Consider the following 17,552-nt stretch of genomic DNA (forward strand, 5'->3'; position numbering starts at 1 on the left):
TTCTTGTAGTGCTTTTCCCCTCGGTCCTAATGTTTTTGTGGATCCTCTGCCCTTAAGGACCGGCTGGGACGTTGCGATAATGTTGCCCTTACTCTCTAGCTACGCGACTATATGGGCCTCCATTATTTAAAAATCATATTTACGTTTCAATTCGTAATTCACATTTAATCGATATACGTTAGCGAGTGTTCAAAAAGAAAAAAAAATCGATATACGTCAACAATTTTATATATATATATATATATATATATATATATATTATTCACGTTCATATTTGCATTTGATTTTTTTAATGAGAGTCACCAAATATCTCAAGAAATATTGAAAAATGGAAATTATGTTCAAAACAAAAATACTGAAAATAGAAATAGCTGTTATGAATATTAATGTGGATGTTCATCGTATGCTCATAAACCCATGTTATAAAAGATTCTAAACCCTAACTTTGTATTCTTATATAAGGTATCGTAGTCTACGGACTAATAATAAAACTAATAATAAAGTTCTAAACTCTAACTTTGTATTCTGTTTCACTCAGATAAGTATTATTTTATTTTTATGCTTAACATCAACTTATAGTCAACTATATATTTGATCATGTCATCTGATTTTTATTCGCATGCTTCATTGAAAAATAGTTGACATAGAGATGATTATTGGCATGATTTCAAAAATCTTTTCAAACGAAAAAAAAAATTTACTATAAAAGTATAGTATGTGATTGACTTGGTTTATTGGTTTATTTTTCTTAAACTGGTTTAATATTTAGTAACTTCATAGTGCTTAATAATGATATTACTCTAAATATCATAAATTTTTAATAGTAAATGTTGATGTTTACTAACAAAAGGCCATATTTCTATGAGCAAACTTTTGATTATTTATAAAAGACAGATTTGACAAGTGTGTTCCCCAACACCATTACCATGGCAGATCTCCAATTAGTCAATTCGCTTCTCCCTTGAGATAAGTATTATTTATAGATTCATACTCAATTAAAATTTGATTATGTGAATTGATCTATATGTCATCTGAGTTTTATTTGAATTCTTTGTTTAAAACTAGGCAATATAGAGATGACATCGTATGATAGTAAAAAAAAATTAGTGATTGAGAAAAATAATATAGTGTTATTATAATAAAATATTTATGATAATTCATATCCCCGTATAACTTTATATATATATATATATATATATATATATATATATATATTTATTTATTTTATCTTATAAGAATTTTTTTTTTACTATGAGTACAATGTCTTGTAGTGCCAAGATTATAGGAAGCTCTAAAGGAGTAGATATATTGCCTATAGGAACACATGCAACTTAAAATCATTAATGCGTTATATTTTTCCAAGTCTCAAAGATCAAAAAGATTTAAGATATAACACATGAATTTAAGTCGGGTATGTTGTTGATTCTGAAGTGGGATTCAAATCGAGATATATGAACCTAGAGGTTATTATCTTGAGGGTGAGAATTTGAGAATCACACGTCCCTAGTAAAAGGAACATCCAGAAGTATGTTCACATTGAAAATAGACTTGAGAAGTCATTTATAAAATAAACCATGAGATTTATAATCTAATCATATTGAGACAATAAGAAAAAGGGAAGTCTTGAATACCTTGAATCAAAAGTACTACCTAAGGCATTCTTGTATTGTACTACACAATGATTAGAAAATGGAGATAAATGTAATAGTAAACCAGAAGTTTACCGAAAATGTAATGTTTGGCAAACTGCTTATGCCATCCCGATTTAGTAATGATGCAAAAGATAATCATATAATCATTCGTTGAAGAACCAGAAGATTCTTACGAATGATATGTTATATGCTGCTTGCTTACAAGACAATGTAAGAATACGACTTTTACCAGTCAAATAGATTTGGATTCTATTTATACAAGGAGCTGTTTGTGGGCTTGATCACCCACTGGTGGACTGATCATCCGCCATATGCATCGACAAGAAGGCTGATGTATCCTTGTCATAGATCCGCAACCTGATGTTTGCGAGACTAATTTGTAATACTGGTGAAATCACAAGCAATTGATGATTATTTTATGCATGTGTGGATACATGATGAACATCTTGTAGCTAATGTTCATATTCAGAATTGATTCGCATAATGCCAAAGAGTAATTAAGAACTCTCCCATTAAATTGGTTTTGGGTCGGGAACCAAAGATCCCATCTTGGAAATTTGGATAAGTTGTACTTGCTCCACCACACTGCTAAAAGATGGGACCTCAAAAGAGGTTATGAATATGTTGGATATGATCTCCATTGATGATAAAATCTAGAAGATTTTATAAAATTTATTTAAAGACTCGTAAGTTAGTCTATCCAACATTAGGGGGAGAAAATAAACAGCTGGAGAATAAATGAGTTGAATGAATTATCATTGATCCTCGGACTAAAGAGCGTAAATAGAAATCCAAAATGAATGTATAGAGATAATTCTATTATGAAGATTAGTATATGAGTTGCGAGACTCATTTACTGACCATAAGAAAGTGATTATATCACAAGTACCAGCTGTAAATGCTCCAATTAAAATAGATATACCAGAAGGACAATATCAAACTGCTAATGAGTCAAAAGAGCGCTTGAAGCGTGAAAGACCTATCGGTTCCAAATAAAATAATCATCAGAAAAGAAAAGGAGCATGAATGTGAATGGCATAATCAAGGAATGAAATATTAAGGATCTCGAAAAGAGATAGAAAACATGACAAGAAAGAATTCAGATACCTGAGAATAAAGAAATCTCAAATAGCTATGTCATGTCTGGAATAATATGAACTGATATCAAATCGACGTCGTGAATACATATGCATGCAATATAGCAGTTGATGAAAATGAGGATCATGAACCATCTATTGAAAAGTGTACACACACAAAGAAATGATTGGCCAATATGGAAATAAACAATAGATGCGGGATTAAATATCTTCGAAAGAGAAGAGTATTTGGACAAGTAATCCATACACCTGAAGTGTAAAACCAATGGCACATAAATAGGTCTTTATGTGAAATAGATGCGATGATGAAATCATAAGATGTGATGTTGTAACAAGGATTGCGACAAAGACCTATAATTGATTATAAAGAAACACATCATCATGTGGTGGAAGCATCAATTTTCAAGTTTCTTTAGTCTGCCAAGAATTGAAAGCCATTGGAAAATGACAATTATTTCAATGATTCAAAAGTACATAAACTGAAAGAAGTAGTAAATCCCATAAGGATTTGGATTGCTAGAAGCAGTAAGTGCTAGTTCTCGAGAACATTACCGCTCGAGTGTATTAAACATATAAAGGAAATAATTCTTGGTCATGAAGTACCATGGTTCGAAATTTAATGATTTCTAACATGATTGAAAGATGTGATTTCAAATGACAAGAAAAGTGGTCATACTAGTAAATTTTATAAGAAGAAAGAGAATAACTTGTATGTACAAGTATGTACAATATCAAAGTTTAAAAGATTGTCTTTAAAAAGGAAATTTGGACATGGAATCCAAATATACCAAAATATGACATTTTGTGTGAAAGTATGTTATGGACAAAAAATCTTAGGGTCTAAGAGATTATCTAACAAGATAACGAGTTTATTCACCAAGGATATGCTTATAGCAATTCCAAAAGGATGATATATATGATGAGAATACATCTCCCGGAGATGGTGCTTCCATGGGGAGAATATGATGATGTGCGTGGTTGTACTCTTTTTCCTTATCATTAGTTTTGTCCCCATTTGGTTTTCTATGTTAAGGTTTTAACGAGGCAACAAAAAACACGCAAATGATAGACACCTAAAGAAGAATGTTATCAATCTTCCAAATTACTTTTCGAGATTTATAGAAGTAGAACATAATGATCAAGATCAATCATGCTTGAAAAAGAATCAAGACATGAACACATTCCATTTGCGAGAAATAATCGAAGGTCAAAAGTTTACCAATAAAAGGAGACCTTCTTGATGGAATTAAAATATAAAATTGGTGTCCAGAGAAAGATATTTGAGTCTACTTTAATCTCCAATTTGAATCAAGCCATTCCCGATGATAGAACTCGAGATATGGCATTTTTGTGGAACATGTAGAAGCTGTCTAAGAATACCTTATTTCGACTGATATCCCAAATATTGCTCGATACTACCATCTTACCAGAGCTATACCAGTGTCTAACGTTAGACATGGATGCTAGCTTCGATTTACAAGTGGTTTGAAGTCATTTCATTCTACGGTCATCAAGATATTCAAGTTTCATTGAGGAGTGTCAGATCTATCAAGAGAAGTGAACCGGTCCAAGCCCAAGACAAAAGAGTTAATTCATCACACTAGATTGTCTCCTATCAGATATCTCAAGTTATGTTCTCATCAGGGGGAGTATCTCAAGTTATGTTCTCATCACACTAGATTGTCTCCTATCAGATTGTCTCCATACGCGCTTTAGGACTTATTTTGTATAATGGACATCCAAGGGGGAATGTTATGAATATTAATGTGGATGTCCATCATAGGCCCATATTATAAAAGGTTCTAAACCCTAACTTTGTATTCCTATATAAGGTATCGTTGTCTACGGACTAATAATAAGATTAACTTATTTCCTCTTTCTCTCGATTCACAACAATAGCAAATTAGGTTTTGAAAACAACAAATGCATCATCAACTGATTTTAATATTTTGTGCTTATAGAATCCGTATAGAACTCGTATAGCTCGATATCAAACCTTATGAACACAAGAATATAAACTCAAACAAGAAACTCTTCTTATTGAACCCTCACAATGTCTTAGAAAATCACTCAAAACTAAGACTCTCACAAACTCATAAAACTCACACATTATGCAACACTCTTGCATAACTTTATATATCCCTCTAATTATCCTAAACTCATTAGGATTAACACAACTAGATATTTCCTATTCTTTCTAGATAAACATAACTCAAGTAAAATAGGAAACTTGTATCCCAAGTTATTCAAGCTTATCAACATTCTCCCCCTTAAGCTTGAACTCTTCATTCTTCAAATCTTGAACTCCAATAAGACTTCTCATTTCTTTGAACTTGATTCTTCCAAGTGCTTCACTCTTTTCCATAAGTAAGATCGACCACATGTATCGTGAGTGATCGTCAATAAGCACAAAGATATACCTCTTCTTTGATGGTGTAGAAGGCGTAATGGGTCCACAGAGATCCCCATGAATGAGCTCATGTACACTACTTGCTCGATAAGAGCTTGCTTTAGGAAATACATGTCTTGTTTTCTTTCCAAGTACGCATGAAGAGCATGTCTCCTTCTCGACTGATATCTTGGGTATGCCAATAACGAGATCACGCTTGATCATTGTACTCATTGAATCTTTCCCTATGTGTCCTAGTCTTGCGTGCCACTTCTTAGCTTCGGTTATGCTCACAGACTGAAGACACTTCGCATCATCATGATCTAAACATACTTTATATAAACGGTTTTGCAACCGTTTTGCAACGTGAGGTAATCGGTCCTCATTCTCACATCACAGCCTGACTCCGTTGCTTGCCCGAGGCTAATGATATTGCTCCTCAAGTCTGGTATGTAGTAGACATCAGCTAAGATCCTTTTCTCTCCATTCTTGCTTAGAAACATGACTGGTCCTTTGCCTTTAATGTCGATGCGTGAATCGTCGCCAAACCGTACCTTTCCCATGATAGTTTCGTCGATGTGTTTGATGTAATCTCGGTTTCCCGTCATGTGGTTACTTGCGCCGTTGTCTAGGTACCAGATATTTTCTCCTACTGAGTTTGTCTCGAAGTCGCTTAGATGGATATTCTTCTCGTTTAGGAAGATTATCTCATGTACCATCAAGTCCTCTGCCTCTTGTGTATCTTCATCTTTGTTTTCACATGTTTCTTGCAGCTTAAGCAGTCTGTCCGAACAATCCATGGCGAAGTGACCATTTTTGTCGCATCGAAAACAAGTTATCTTGGACATATCACGTTCATAGTTGTAGTTGTAACGTCCTCGACCTCTCCCCTTGCTGTAGAATCGTCCCCCTCGTCCTCTACCTCTGTAGCTGTTGTTTTCGTGGTTGGAATGATTTTGCTGATGCTCGGATTTGCATACATCAGCTTGGTTTGATCTTCTTGGCCTTCTTCTTCCTCCGTAACTCGTTCCTCATATGCTTTAAGACGCCCAATTATATCTTCGAACGTTGTTGTTTTGAGGTCAAGTACTTGTTCTAAAGAGGCTACAATATGTATATATTTCCTTCGAGGAAGACTCTTAAGAAACTTCTTGCCAAGCTTAGACTCTTCGATATTATCTCCTAATGAAGCAGCTTTGGACGAAATCTCGGATAACTTGCCAACAAAATCATCAATTGTTTTTGTTTCTTTCATCTTTAAGCGGTAAAATTCGGCCACTAGAATCTGTAGACGAGCTTCACGAACTCTATCTGAACCCATGTGCCTTGCTTTTATCGCCTCCCAGACTTGTTTTGCTGAACTTATCTCTCCTAACTGCAAGATCAATACTTCAGGTATCGACTGGAAAAGTAAAGTTGTAGCCATGTCGTTCTTTTCACTATCCGGCGATTCTCGTCGATAACCTCCCATACTTTGTGCACCTTTAGTAGAACCTTAATCCTTATAGCCCAAACTATGTAATTAGTTGAAGTTAGCATCGGACAACTAATCGAGGAAGGACCTCCTCCCACCTTAGGTTTCACAATCGTTGTTATATCTCCCATGTTGAACGCTTGTTAAGATCGTTTCCGTAAGCTCTGATACCAAATATAGAATACGTATAGAACTCGTATAGCTCGATATCAAACCTTATGAACACAAGAATATAAACTCATACAAGAAACTCTTCTTATTGAACTCTCACAATGTCTTCGAAAATCACTCAAAACTAAGACTCTCACAAACTCATAAAACTCACACATTATGCAACACTCTTGCATAACCTTATATAGCCCTCTAATTATCCTAAACTCATTAGGATTAACACAACTAGATATTTCCTATTCTTTCTAGATAAACATAACTCAAGTAGAATACGAAACTCGTATCCCAAGTTATTCAAGCTTATCATATATCAATATGAGATATCAAACTAAAGTCCCACATTGGAGAATTAGACAAAGAGTGTCTAATATATAAAGAGATTTTCAACTTTAATTAGTACGAAGCCTTTTGGGATGGAGTCCAAAAGTAAATTTATGCGGGCCAGCCTCTAAGGCCCAAAGTGGACAATATCGTACTAATCAGATAATATAGAGTTGGACATGAGCTTTAACAATCCCAACAATTGGTATCAGAGCGGTTGACGAGAAATCTGCAAGGAGACCGAAATATCCTTTGAGAGATGAATGGTATCCTAGGAGTTAGGAATGAGAGGTGTGTGGCAGAGATCAAGTCAGAAGATCCTGGAAGTTCAGTTGTGGAACACGAGATGAGTATGATCCTTAGTTTGAGGGGGGAGAATATGAGATATCAAACTAATGTCTCACATTGGAGAATTAGACAATGAGTGTCTAATATATAAAGAGATGTTCAAACCACTTGGCTTCTACATAATAATCACAATTAAAGATCTAAGAACTAAAAAAAGGCCGACGCTCTCACCTCTCTCCTCTTTTGGTGATTAAGGTTTGATAGGGTAGCCGCCGCCGGCGAGTCTCACGCTCGCTGGTGAGAATCTCTCCTCCTTTCTCCCTCCTCTTCCTTTCTTCTTCCTCTTGCTTTCTGATGATGGGTCTTTTAGTTTGTGATTCAGAGTTATTTTATCCAGATCTTTTAGCCTTCGCTTCTGCTACAGGAACTTCCTTTGTTGTTCATGGTGGCTTTGAGTTTTTTGAGCCCGCTAGACCCACCGGACCCTCCAGATCTACCGAATTTGGGTTTTGACGGGTTTGTATTAAGTTTTGTGAGGGCTCTTCTAGGAGCTGGGGCTTCGTCTCCTTTGGTCTCTGATGACACTTACACCATCTCTCTGCTTGTACAGCCTGCTGTTTGCTGTTATTTACCGCGCTCCACTCTCTGGTGTAAGCCCTGGCATCCTTATCCAAGGCCATCTCCTCCAGATTTACCAGTCTTGCAGCGAATTCTTTGCATTTGCATCTGCGGGTCTTTTCCGGCTCCTTCTAACGCTATCAGGTTCTATTTCAGCCCTTCAAGCTTCTCTCCTCAAGTCTCTCAGATTTGTGGGTCTTTGGTAGTTGGGTTTGGTATAAGAAGTGATATACTCTTAGGCTGGTATTATGAAGCTTTGGTCACTGTGATTGATTTGGTCTATGTGTTGGTAAATGTCCAAAGTTTCTTTCACTTGTTGTGCTGTTTGAGAAGTAGTCAAAGTTTCAAGATGTTTGCGGCTTTATTCTTGTGTGGTTTGGGCTCTTTTGTCACTATTCTCAAAGTCTCCAATGGTAATTCTCTAGCCTTGGAGCAATCCCTTACTGTGGTATACAATTTTTTGTTGGTTTGTGCTGTAACAGTGGATGCATCGTTGCTATTTTCTCCCCATTCGTGGCAGCTGGGAAAGAAATGTGATAGTAGTTGCTTCCTTACATTGAATCGAAGTAGTTTGGGCTGTGATAGCCTAGTGTTTTCCGTTATGGAACCTACCTACCTTCAAAATCTTTCACTTGGTTTGGGTGATAGTTTTGCAGGGAGCATTGTGTCGTCAATGGAAGTCTTCCGTTTCATTAGTTCGTGTACGAACTTGTATTCGAATACTCAAGACTCACTGGTATTACAAGGTTTTACCTCCGGATTTATGACCTCTCTGCCTTTGTTGCAGTGTGTCTAACTCTTTTGGTTGCACTAGCTGTGATCATATCAATGGGTATCTCTAAGCTTGTCTACAAGGTAGACTGTCAAGAACTCACTAACCTTCTTTCAGAGAGTTGGTCATTCGATGTTCACCGGATCTTACTCGCTATTCGATCCCTTATCTTTTCATTTGTTGCTTTATATGCTCATTTTTCTTGTTGTTGTGCTTATGCTATGGCAAACTCTTTGGCTTGTGATGCCTTCCTATGTTATAACACTTCCTCTTCTAGTGGAGTTCTAAACGTTTAAGTTAATGAAGTAATGTTTGACCAAAAAATAAATAAAGAGATGTTCAACTCTATTTAGTATGAAGCTTTTTCGGATGGAATCCAAAAGTAAATTCATGTGGGTCAGCTTATAAGGTTCAAAATGAACAATATCATATTAATCAGATAATATAGAGTTAGACATGGGCTTTAATATTCCAACGGTGCTAAAACATAATCATTGAGGATATATGCATGGTTGATGAAACGACGTAACGTCATTCAGCATTCATAATTTTGCACCTGCTTTTTCTCTAAATAGATTTACACTAGACACAATCTACACATCTACCCACCAAGGTAATATAGAATACCAGATAAAACGAAATCCGATCGAAAACCGACAGAAATGTTTTAAAAGTAAAACATTACGACAAAATATTAAAAAACAATAAAATAAAATATAAAAATGGATTAGAAAATCGGCCGTTTCTCTATAAAAACGATAAGCCACACAAGAGGCTAGAGACAACGCCTTTTGTCTCATCTACATCGTTTCTCACTCACCTATCATAACTTCATAACTCATATCCACTCTTTTTATTATAACACTCAAAACAGTTTTTGTAACTTCGATCTCCAAACCGGCAAAAACATTCGGGGGTTCTTCTTTCTTGTCCAGATTCATCTTCCGTTTTAGCCGTCCAGACAAAACCGTGATCATTCTTCTTTTATACAATCCAAAAATTTAGGTTCAGATTCTTCAAGCCCTTTGTTTAAAAAAACAAAATGGTGTGCGTGGTTTCTCGTACTGGTCGTCAGTTCCAAAGGTACAACAAGGGACGCCGTCAAGTCGTAGGGTACGTAGACAGATCTGAAATCATATAAACTAACCAATCTAGGGTTTGACTTTCGTGTGATTTAAGTTTCTGATTTTTGAAGATTTGGTGAAACTGTAGGTGTATTCCGTATAGACTCAAGATTTCGACAGATGGCACGATCAGCGACGAATTTGAAGTTTTGGTTATCTCATCACAGAAGGGTCATGCTCTAATGTTCCCAAAGGTACTAACTGTTTTAACACCCAACAAGAAGTACAAAAAGAAAAAAGAAATAAACCCTAAGTTGTGGTTATTAGTTTTCAGGGTATTAACTATGTACTTTGAATTTATTTGAATAATGTCAGGGTGGTTGGGAGCTTGACGAATCTGTAGAAGAAGCTGCTTCAAGAGAGTCTTTGGAAGAAGCTGGAGTTATTGGAAACGTTGAGGTAATAAACTTGAAGCTGCTCGTTTTATATATACCGTTTTTGGTCTTATTTTACTTGGATGATCTTTTAAGTTCTTAAATATTAACTTTTGAGCAGAGACAACTTGGAAAATGGGATTTCTTGAGCAAAAGCAGAGGAACATTCTATGAAGGACTAATGTTCCCGATGCTTGTGAAAGAAGAGCTTGAGCTTTGGCCTGAACAACATCTTCGTCAAAGAATGTGGATGAAAGTAGATGAAGCAAGAGAAGCTTGTAGAGATTGGTGGATGAAGGAAGCTTTGGACGTTTTGATCCATAGGCTTTCTTCATCACCATCAATGAAGCCAATGGAAGAAGAAACGAAGATTCCATTGATCTCCACCTGCTGAAATGAAGACTAATCTCATGTGCACGTGATTATTATTATTAACATCTTATGCCAGAGCAACGAGATGATTGTAGAATTTTAGGTGTTTGACGCAAGACTACACCATGTGAACTCGAGCGACCGACAGATACGTGGCCACGTGGGGTTAGTTTGAACTTAACGTTTCGTGATTGTTTTAATATAATGCTTGTGCAACTGCTTAAGATGGGAGAAAGAAGATTAAAAGAAAGTAGAGGCCGCAAACAAAATTGTAAAGTTATATTTCCTCTCTTTGTATCTCTTCCCATCTTCGTATACGATCGGAGTCATTTTACAATGTAACTATGATCTAAATAAACTAATGAAAGATTATAATATGTAGAAGCTGAATTTTCACAAGAAATCTCTCTGGATTTTATAACGATGCAATTAATTTTATTTTTGGACCAAATATTTAGTTAGAAAATGAAAATAGTTTTGCAAAATTTAATACACTAAGCGCTATCTATGTAACTCGTAATCATATAGTTTTTTTTTTTTTAATATTGATTATGATCGTGAAGGTTTTTTTGGCGAAACCAACACATACCTAAGAAGTAATACACCTGTTCCACAAAAATAAATGTTTTGAGAATAAACCTCCAGATAGCTCCAGTTTTCCATATAAACCTCCAGATAGCTCCAGTTTATAGTAGTTGATGTACAAAAACGCCAATCAAATGTGTGTTTGATGCAAACTTCCCAAAGGAGAAACTAAGAAGATCACAGAGAATGAAGTTTTCAAGACTGATTCCAATATCCCAAGTATGCGTTAGGAAGAAACTAACAGACCTATCTATCAGACCTATCTATCCACATATATTCTTTTGTTTCCTATGTACACAAAACCTCATTTCTTTCAACACCCCAAGTATGCTTTAGGAAGACTCGACACCCGCAGCCTATACGGCATGTTCTTCCAGCGGTTGTTGACACAAGTGTTGTAGTTCCAAATACCACCACGAGGAACCTGAATCAAAGCAAACACAGAACATTAGAATCATAGAAAAATTCTATTTATTGGATGGACAGAAAGAGTTTTACCAAGAACAGGACTGATGTTTTTTCATCCAACTTCCAGCTTGTTGCCACAAATGCCTCCTCCGTGAGTTTGTAGAAAGCCATGGATGGTGGGGTGGACCAGCTGGAGCAAATGCCAACGATCGCTTCCTTACCAAAGTGTTTGGACAGGAATCGAACATCAGCAGCTGTTGGTGGGGTGATCTCGCAGGATGCCTCAGTGCGCAGATACCCAATTAACGTAGTGCCTTGGAGATGCATGTCCTCTAGGGGAATGTCTGAAATGTGTAGCTCTCCTTGTCTGCTCCACTGCGGGGGTAACAGAATATGAGTCACCTTATGTTGCTCAGTTCCAACTAAAATCCCCACCACCATCGAAGACTTTGCATCTTCTGCAGATAGAAATCTTTGAAGCAAATCCCAGGGTATGAAAAATCCATGAAAATTATCTTCGGCCCCATATTGGAATTGAGAATACCAATCATCCTCTGTCTCATCCTGGACCAAACACAAGAGTGCATTAGCACAGTTAAGTCAAAGCAAAAAACAAAAGTACATTTCTTTTACCTTCGGAGGTAACGGTGTCACTTGTTGTGCTTGACAAAGTTCGAACTTTGATTTGTATGACTGATATCCAATCTTACTTCCACCTCTACCAAACATTTCAGCTGTTTAAATAACAAATCAAGTTAGAAAGTTTTCAAATGGAAAAAAACACACGAGAATAAACCGAACCGAACCTGTCAACGTTATATCTATGGTGTAACTCTGATCAGTAAGGGCCTCAAAACGAGCTCTGCCAGTTATGCTTTGACCAATGACGACGTCAACAGCGTGGGGGAAAACGCATCTAATACGGAAACAATCCGTTGTTGGTGCCCTGGGAGAAGTTTTTATCCATCTTTTGTCCACGCTGTAAGAAACAAAACAAAGTGTGGAGTAAAATTGTAAATAAAAAAGGTGTAAAAAATGTGAGAAGAATGATACCTCCCGTCCAAAAGAACTTCAAACCACAGAGCAAGGCCATGCACCATCGTGGAAGTTGAAGAAATGAATAATAATGGCATATCCATCACGTAAAAATCTCCCTCCTGGAGTAGTAAAATGAGATCAAAATCTTACAACCCTACCACGAAAAATAGAAATTTTTTTATTTTATTTCAAAGAGTGAGGAATACCTTCTTCTGAGTAAAATCAATAGTATGAATCATTGGATGAGCCACCAATAAGCTCTTGTCAAACCCATCCACCACAGGCTTATTTGCCATTTCAGTGAATAAGAACTCATCAGTGAAAGGAGCAATGTGAATCCTACAATGATAAAACTAAATGAGATTAAAGAGTAAAAAAAAAAAAACTCTCTCAAAAGTTGAATTTACCTTCCCGCAGAGGGAAACATTTTGCCTAACATTTTGCCATTAGGGGAGATGAAGCGATCCCTAGCAATCACATAAGATTTCAGCCCTCTCTCGTTGAAGCCTGGTTCAAAACACAAGATATGTCAGTCTAATGACCAATGGAACTTTCAATCAAGAAGCCCCACATAATGTTTATCTGACCAAGATCAGCTGACTTACCATGTGTGAAATGCATCCCCAATGGTTCAGAGATAAGAACATCCGGTTTCTCAGGTAAAGCAACATCCTCAACGTTGCCTTCGATGACCTACAGAACACAAGTTAAACCAACATCAGCAAAATGTATATAGCACATAAAAATAAACTTTTTGAACACTCACAGTGATCAGTTCAGAGAGAGTTGGATTTTCATCAATCAACTTAAGGGCATATTCAGAAGCTTCGACAAGATACACATGCTTTGCACCGGCCTGGGCAGCGCACAATGCTAGAACGCCACTTCCAGCCCCCACATGGAGAACAACACAACCAGAAAAATCTAGTTTATTCTCCATGACACTAGCGTAGTATGCACCAGCCCTCACATTATCTTCAATCAGGTTTTGCTAATGGCCGATAGCAAAACCCATTGAAAGATAGCAAAATTAGTTCAAAACACAAGCAACGAGAAAGCAGATAAAGCAACGAGAATAGTTTCATTCCAGGAACAGAAAAGAAAACCTGAATATTGAACCGTAGCGCACCAATGCGGGAAGAGGAAGACATGGATTCAGAACCTGTGAAAGAAGAGGGCTTTAGGGTTTAATCCTCTCTAGGCGTTAATCTGATGTGGTTTAATCAATAAAAGATTGGATCCATACCAACGCGCGACAAAGAAGACATGATTCAGAATCTCCGAAAGAAGACGCCTTTAGGGTTTTTGAGAGTTCCCAATTGCAGATGGATTAAATTAAACAGAAAGATCAAGATTAGGGAAGATAATCTGAATCTAAGTAAATACCTGAGATTAAGCGAGAAACTGAAAGAATTTGAGAACTGGTTGACTCGAATGGAGTAGCCACCAACGCGAGAAGAGAAGCGGAAGACGATGCAGCGATTTGAGAATCTGCGCAAGAAGACGCCTTTAGGGTTTCTTTTTCTGCGATTTGAGAATTTGTGGAAGAAGATAACGCGTCAATCAATTCAAAAGATCATATTTATAACCCGGATAACCCATGTTGTCAATAGGGTGACCCGACAATTTTAGGGTTTGGATACTCTAATTCTAATTTTGTTATTTAATTAAATCAATTTTGATTTTGACAATAATTATTAATAGCTAAAAAATCGGTGAGGCGCCTGTCTACGAAACTAGAGATCGTGGGTTCGATTACCGGTGGAGTCGCTTTCTTTTAATGTTTTTGAGCTCATCATTTTTGTCCATTGCCATGAGAGTCGATCAAACACATTCACTAAATGTTTCAGACATTTGAACGGACTCGACATAAAAGGCATCAAACTAAAATGATCTTGGAGGAGAATAAGATCCATCGTTTTTTCTCCATGCATAGACCTTTACCCGAATGAAAACTCAGTAATGTCTTCACAGGATCAAAACAAAATGGTTTCTCTTCTTCTGTCTGAGTTTTTCACATACCAAAATGAAGACGAAAAATAGGCAGAGATTCAAAAGTAAACCTAGTTTCCTCATCCCTCTTTTTTGAGATCTAACATAATTTATCACAATTCACAGGTCCCATTGCGCTACCTCGCAGTGCCTTGTAAGACCACGAGACTCCACTTGAGCTCCTTTTCTTGTTCCACCCATTGTTGGCTTGAGCCAGTTGTGCCTTTTTGGCACTTAAAGCGTCACTTTAGTTCTTCCCAAGGGCCCCCTTTTCCATTTTCTGCAAATTTACATAGGTTGGTCCAATGAAGTAAACTTGGTTTTGATGTCACTAAAATATGGCAATCAGGTTGCTGGAAAGGTACCTTTTACAGGGGTTTGCAAACCGTTGTTTGTGCTCAGCTTTGGATTTGTAGCTGTTTGGTCAGAGGCTTGGAGGGTGCTGACTTGGCTACTTCTGTGGTATCTGAGCTGCTCCTGTTGATGCAGCGGACATCAAGCAGAGATTCAATCTGCAGAAGCAAAGTCTTTCTTCTATCAGAATTGTGATGCCTAGCAAGCAAACACCTACAAGTGAAAGAACTGTGTTCTTGTCTGCTTAGATCACGATGTCACAGAGTAAACCCATGACGCATACCTCCAAGGATCCATCTGATAAGAACTTGCAACTTTATTGCACAACCAAAGAGAAGAACACAGAGCACAAGCAAGCTCACCAAACTCTTGCTCTCAACAACCTGAGAACAAGCGCAATCCTGATTTTGGCCTGGCCTCACTTCCACAGGAACCACTTCATCCCCAACGCCATCACCACTTTCATCTGGCTGTTGAGTTTCCAGAGCTTCAGAGCGATTTTCCTTGGTTACTCGGTGGTTTGTAGTGAAAGCTGGTTTTTGGCTGGGTGCTACAACCACCTGCTTCTGTTGAATCTGCAACTCGTGAAACAACAGCAAGAGAGACGATATCAGTGTTGCTAAATCGTGTGACAAATACATGTGTCTAATTCTGAACAAGTATCTGAAGACGAACCTCTTCCTTCTCTTGTTTTGTCTTCTCTCTCAACCATTGCCGTTTAGCCTTTTTAAGCCGAGCGCTTCTGCTAGGTGTCTTAAATAAATACAAGGAAGAGTTAGCTTCACATTCCTTGTTGCAAACAAGGATCGCATTGTTCAGACAATAAACAAACACACGACAAGCCCATCTAGTTCTTTGAGACACTGAAATAAAGTCGAACCTTTTTAGTTTCACCAGACATGTTGCACTGTTCGCTTTCTGCTTGTTGCGAGGACCTGCAACAAGAAAGTCAGGCAATGAAGAAACAACCAGTGAAAGATAATTCAAGAGGTGCTAGAGAGTTTTGACACACAAAAAAAAGCATACTTCTTTGACTTGGTCTTAGGCTTGGCGTTAACAACATTCTGTTCATCATTTTCAGTTCTCTGAGCATCCGACTTTTTCCTCTTCTTAACAGCATTGCCTTTGCTTACAACAGCTTCGTTTTCTCTTTCCACGGGACTTTCTTCAGTAGCAGCTAACTTACACTTCTTCCTCCTTCAAAATCATCAAACGTGAATAACAACTAATACACATATAAGTGAATAAGAGTCGTTCTAGTAGAGATCCTACTTGGATCTTATGCTTTTGGTCGTCCACTTTATCTTCAAGCGACTCACTTTCATATCCTCCAGTTTTCTTCTGGAACTCCTCATTAGCAAGAAGCATTACACACAAACATTCTCCTCACTGTCTTCCTCCACAAGCTCTAACAAAGGGGTTCCTTCTTTCTCTTAACACTAAGAAACAAAAAACGAAAACTTCAACAAATAATACTTAACAAAGCCGGAAGGAAACTGCTGGTGAAAGCTTCGGCGAAACTAACCACACAATGTCTTTATCCTTCAATACACGGCTCGACTCAAACGGCGGCAAAACGAAACCGTCCATCTGAAATCATAAGATAAAAAATTTCCATAAGAAAGACCCTAAACAGTGCATGTATGTTAGGGAAAAGAAGAAGTAGGCGTACAGATAGAGAGATGCCATGAGGACAAGCTTCGAAGAGGCATAGGAGATGATCAGAAAACTCCGAAACAGTTGGGTGACGTTTAGGATCCAGAACAACCCAGCTCCGCTTTAGACCTTGCTTCTTCCGACACTTACTCGGAACCCGTTGATCCTCAAACAACAAACGAACCCCCTCACCTTCTCCGGCTGACTGGCTCCATAGTCGCTAAAGCCAAACCTAACACTCTAGCTAGCTGAGAGGGTTTAATTAAGATTAATAGGGCACTTAATTTTTTTTTTTTTTCTGTAACACAAAGAAAGCCTCGGGGTAAATGTTGGAGCCTTCGTTCTTCACTTGAGCTCAGCCGTTGTCCTCGATCTGATGTTGCCGCGATGAAAAAACAAGTGCAACCGGATTATGATCATATGCGTCGCCGAGCTCTTATATGCATCAGACGCTGGGCGCAGTACGCCTCGCATGCCGCTCGTGTATCGTTCACCTCGTGAAATCAGGCATGATCGACAACGCGGTTTAGGTGTTCGACGAAATGCGTCAGTCAAGCTACCGCGTTTTCTCCTGCTATTACAACCGTTTCATCGGGGTTTTGGTCAAAGATTCGAGATTTGATATTTATTGGATCTGTTGTGTCGAGAGAGAAAGGTTGGTTTCGCTGTTCAGACGTTCTTTTGTATGGTTTGCAACCAGATGTTGTATCTTATTCTATACTTATTAATGGTTTATTTAGGTAAGGTCACTGATGCAGTTGAGATTTAGAATGAGAGGGATTCAACCGGATACTAGAGCATGTGCAGCACTTGTTGTTGGGTTATCAAGGCTTTTCTTAGGGAAGGCAACTCTAGTGTTGCGAAGAA

The 17,552-nt window shown here is 37.6% G+C and overlaps 2 protein-coding genes and 1 pseudogene across 2 annotated transcripts; 1 reads left to right on the plus strand and 2 right to left on the minus strand.

Annotated features, from left to right (window-relative positions):
• The first annotated feature begins 9,566 nt into the window (after nt 1-9,566).
• On the plus strand, nt 9,567-10,932 carry LOC106294231 (nudix hydrolase 18, mitochondrial). Its single transcript, XM_013729804.1, has 4 exons — nt 9,567-9,895; nt 9,995-10,100; nt 10,222-10,305; nt 10,402-10,932. Exons 1-4 carry the CDS (start codon nt 9,825-9,827, stop codon nt 10,672-10,674), a joined length of 534 nt encoding a protein of 177 aa, XP_013585258.1. The 5' UTR covers nt 9,567-9,824; the 3' UTR covers nt 10,675-10,932.
• A 482-nt stretch (nt 10,933-11,414) lies between these two features.
• On the minus strand, nt 11,415-14,239 carry LOC106294227 (probable histone-arginine methyltransferase 1.3). Its single transcript, XM_013729800.1, has 12 exons — nt 14,070-14,239; nt 13,930-13,977; nt 13,790-13,845; nt 13,450-13,674; nt 13,289-13,376; nt 13,091-13,190; nt 12,890-13,022; nt 12,699-12,802; nt 12,452-12,624; nt 12,279-12,379; nt 11,736-12,209; nt 11,415-11,661 (listed from the first exon to the last, which is right to left on the minus strand). Exons 2-12 carry the CDS (start codon nt 13,949-13,951, stop codon nt 11,551-11,553), a joined length of 1,587 nt encoding a protein of 528 aa, XP_013585254.1. The 5' UTR covers nt 13,952-13,977; nt 14,070-14,239; the 3' UTR covers nt 11,415-11,550.
• A 393-nt stretch (nt 14,240-14,632) lies between these two features.
• LOC106344380 lies at nt 14,633-17,196 on the minus strand (annotated as a pseudogene).
• Nucleotides 17,197-17,552: the final 356 nt, after the last annotated feature.

The sequence above is a fragment of the Brassica oleracea genome, chromosome C5 (assembly GCF_000695525.1).
Source record: "Brassica oleracea var. oleracea cultivar TO1000 chromosome C5, BOL, whole genome shotgun sequence".
In the NCBI taxonomy this organism is placed as follows: Eukaryota; Viridiplantae; Streptophyta; class Magnoliopsida; order Brassicales; family Brassicaceae; genus Brassica; species Brassica oleracea.

What these genes read in the sequence shown, in the direction of transcription:
- LOC106294231 (XM_013729804.1), top strand. Translation starts at nt 9,825, where the DNA reads ATGGTGTGCGTGGTTTCTCGTACTGGTCGTCAGTTCCAAAGGTACAAC. An exon ending in ATGCTCTAATGTTCCCAAAG is followed by an intron (nt 10,101 to 10,221) that starts GTACTAACTGTT and finishes GAATAATGTCAG; the next exon opens with GGTGGTTGGGAGCTTGACGA. An exon ending in GAGTTATTGGAAACGTTGAG is followed by an intron (nt 10,306 to 10,401) that starts GTAATAAACTTG and finishes ACTTTTGAGCAG; the next exon opens with AGACAACTTGGAAAATGGGA.
- LOC106294227 (XM_013729800.1), bottom strand. Translation starts at nt 13,951, where the DNA reads ATGTCTTCTTTGTCGCGCGTTG. An exon ending in CGCTACGGTTCAATATTCAG is followed by an intron (nt 13,675 to 13,789) that starts GTTTTCTTTTCT and finishes ATCGGCCATTAG; the next exon opens with CAAAACCTGATTGAAGATAA. An exon ending in CATAGATATAACGTTGACAG is followed by an intron (nt 12,380 to 12,451) that starts GTTCGGTTCGGT and finishes TTATTTAAACAG; the next exon opens with CTGAAATGTTTGGTAGAGGT.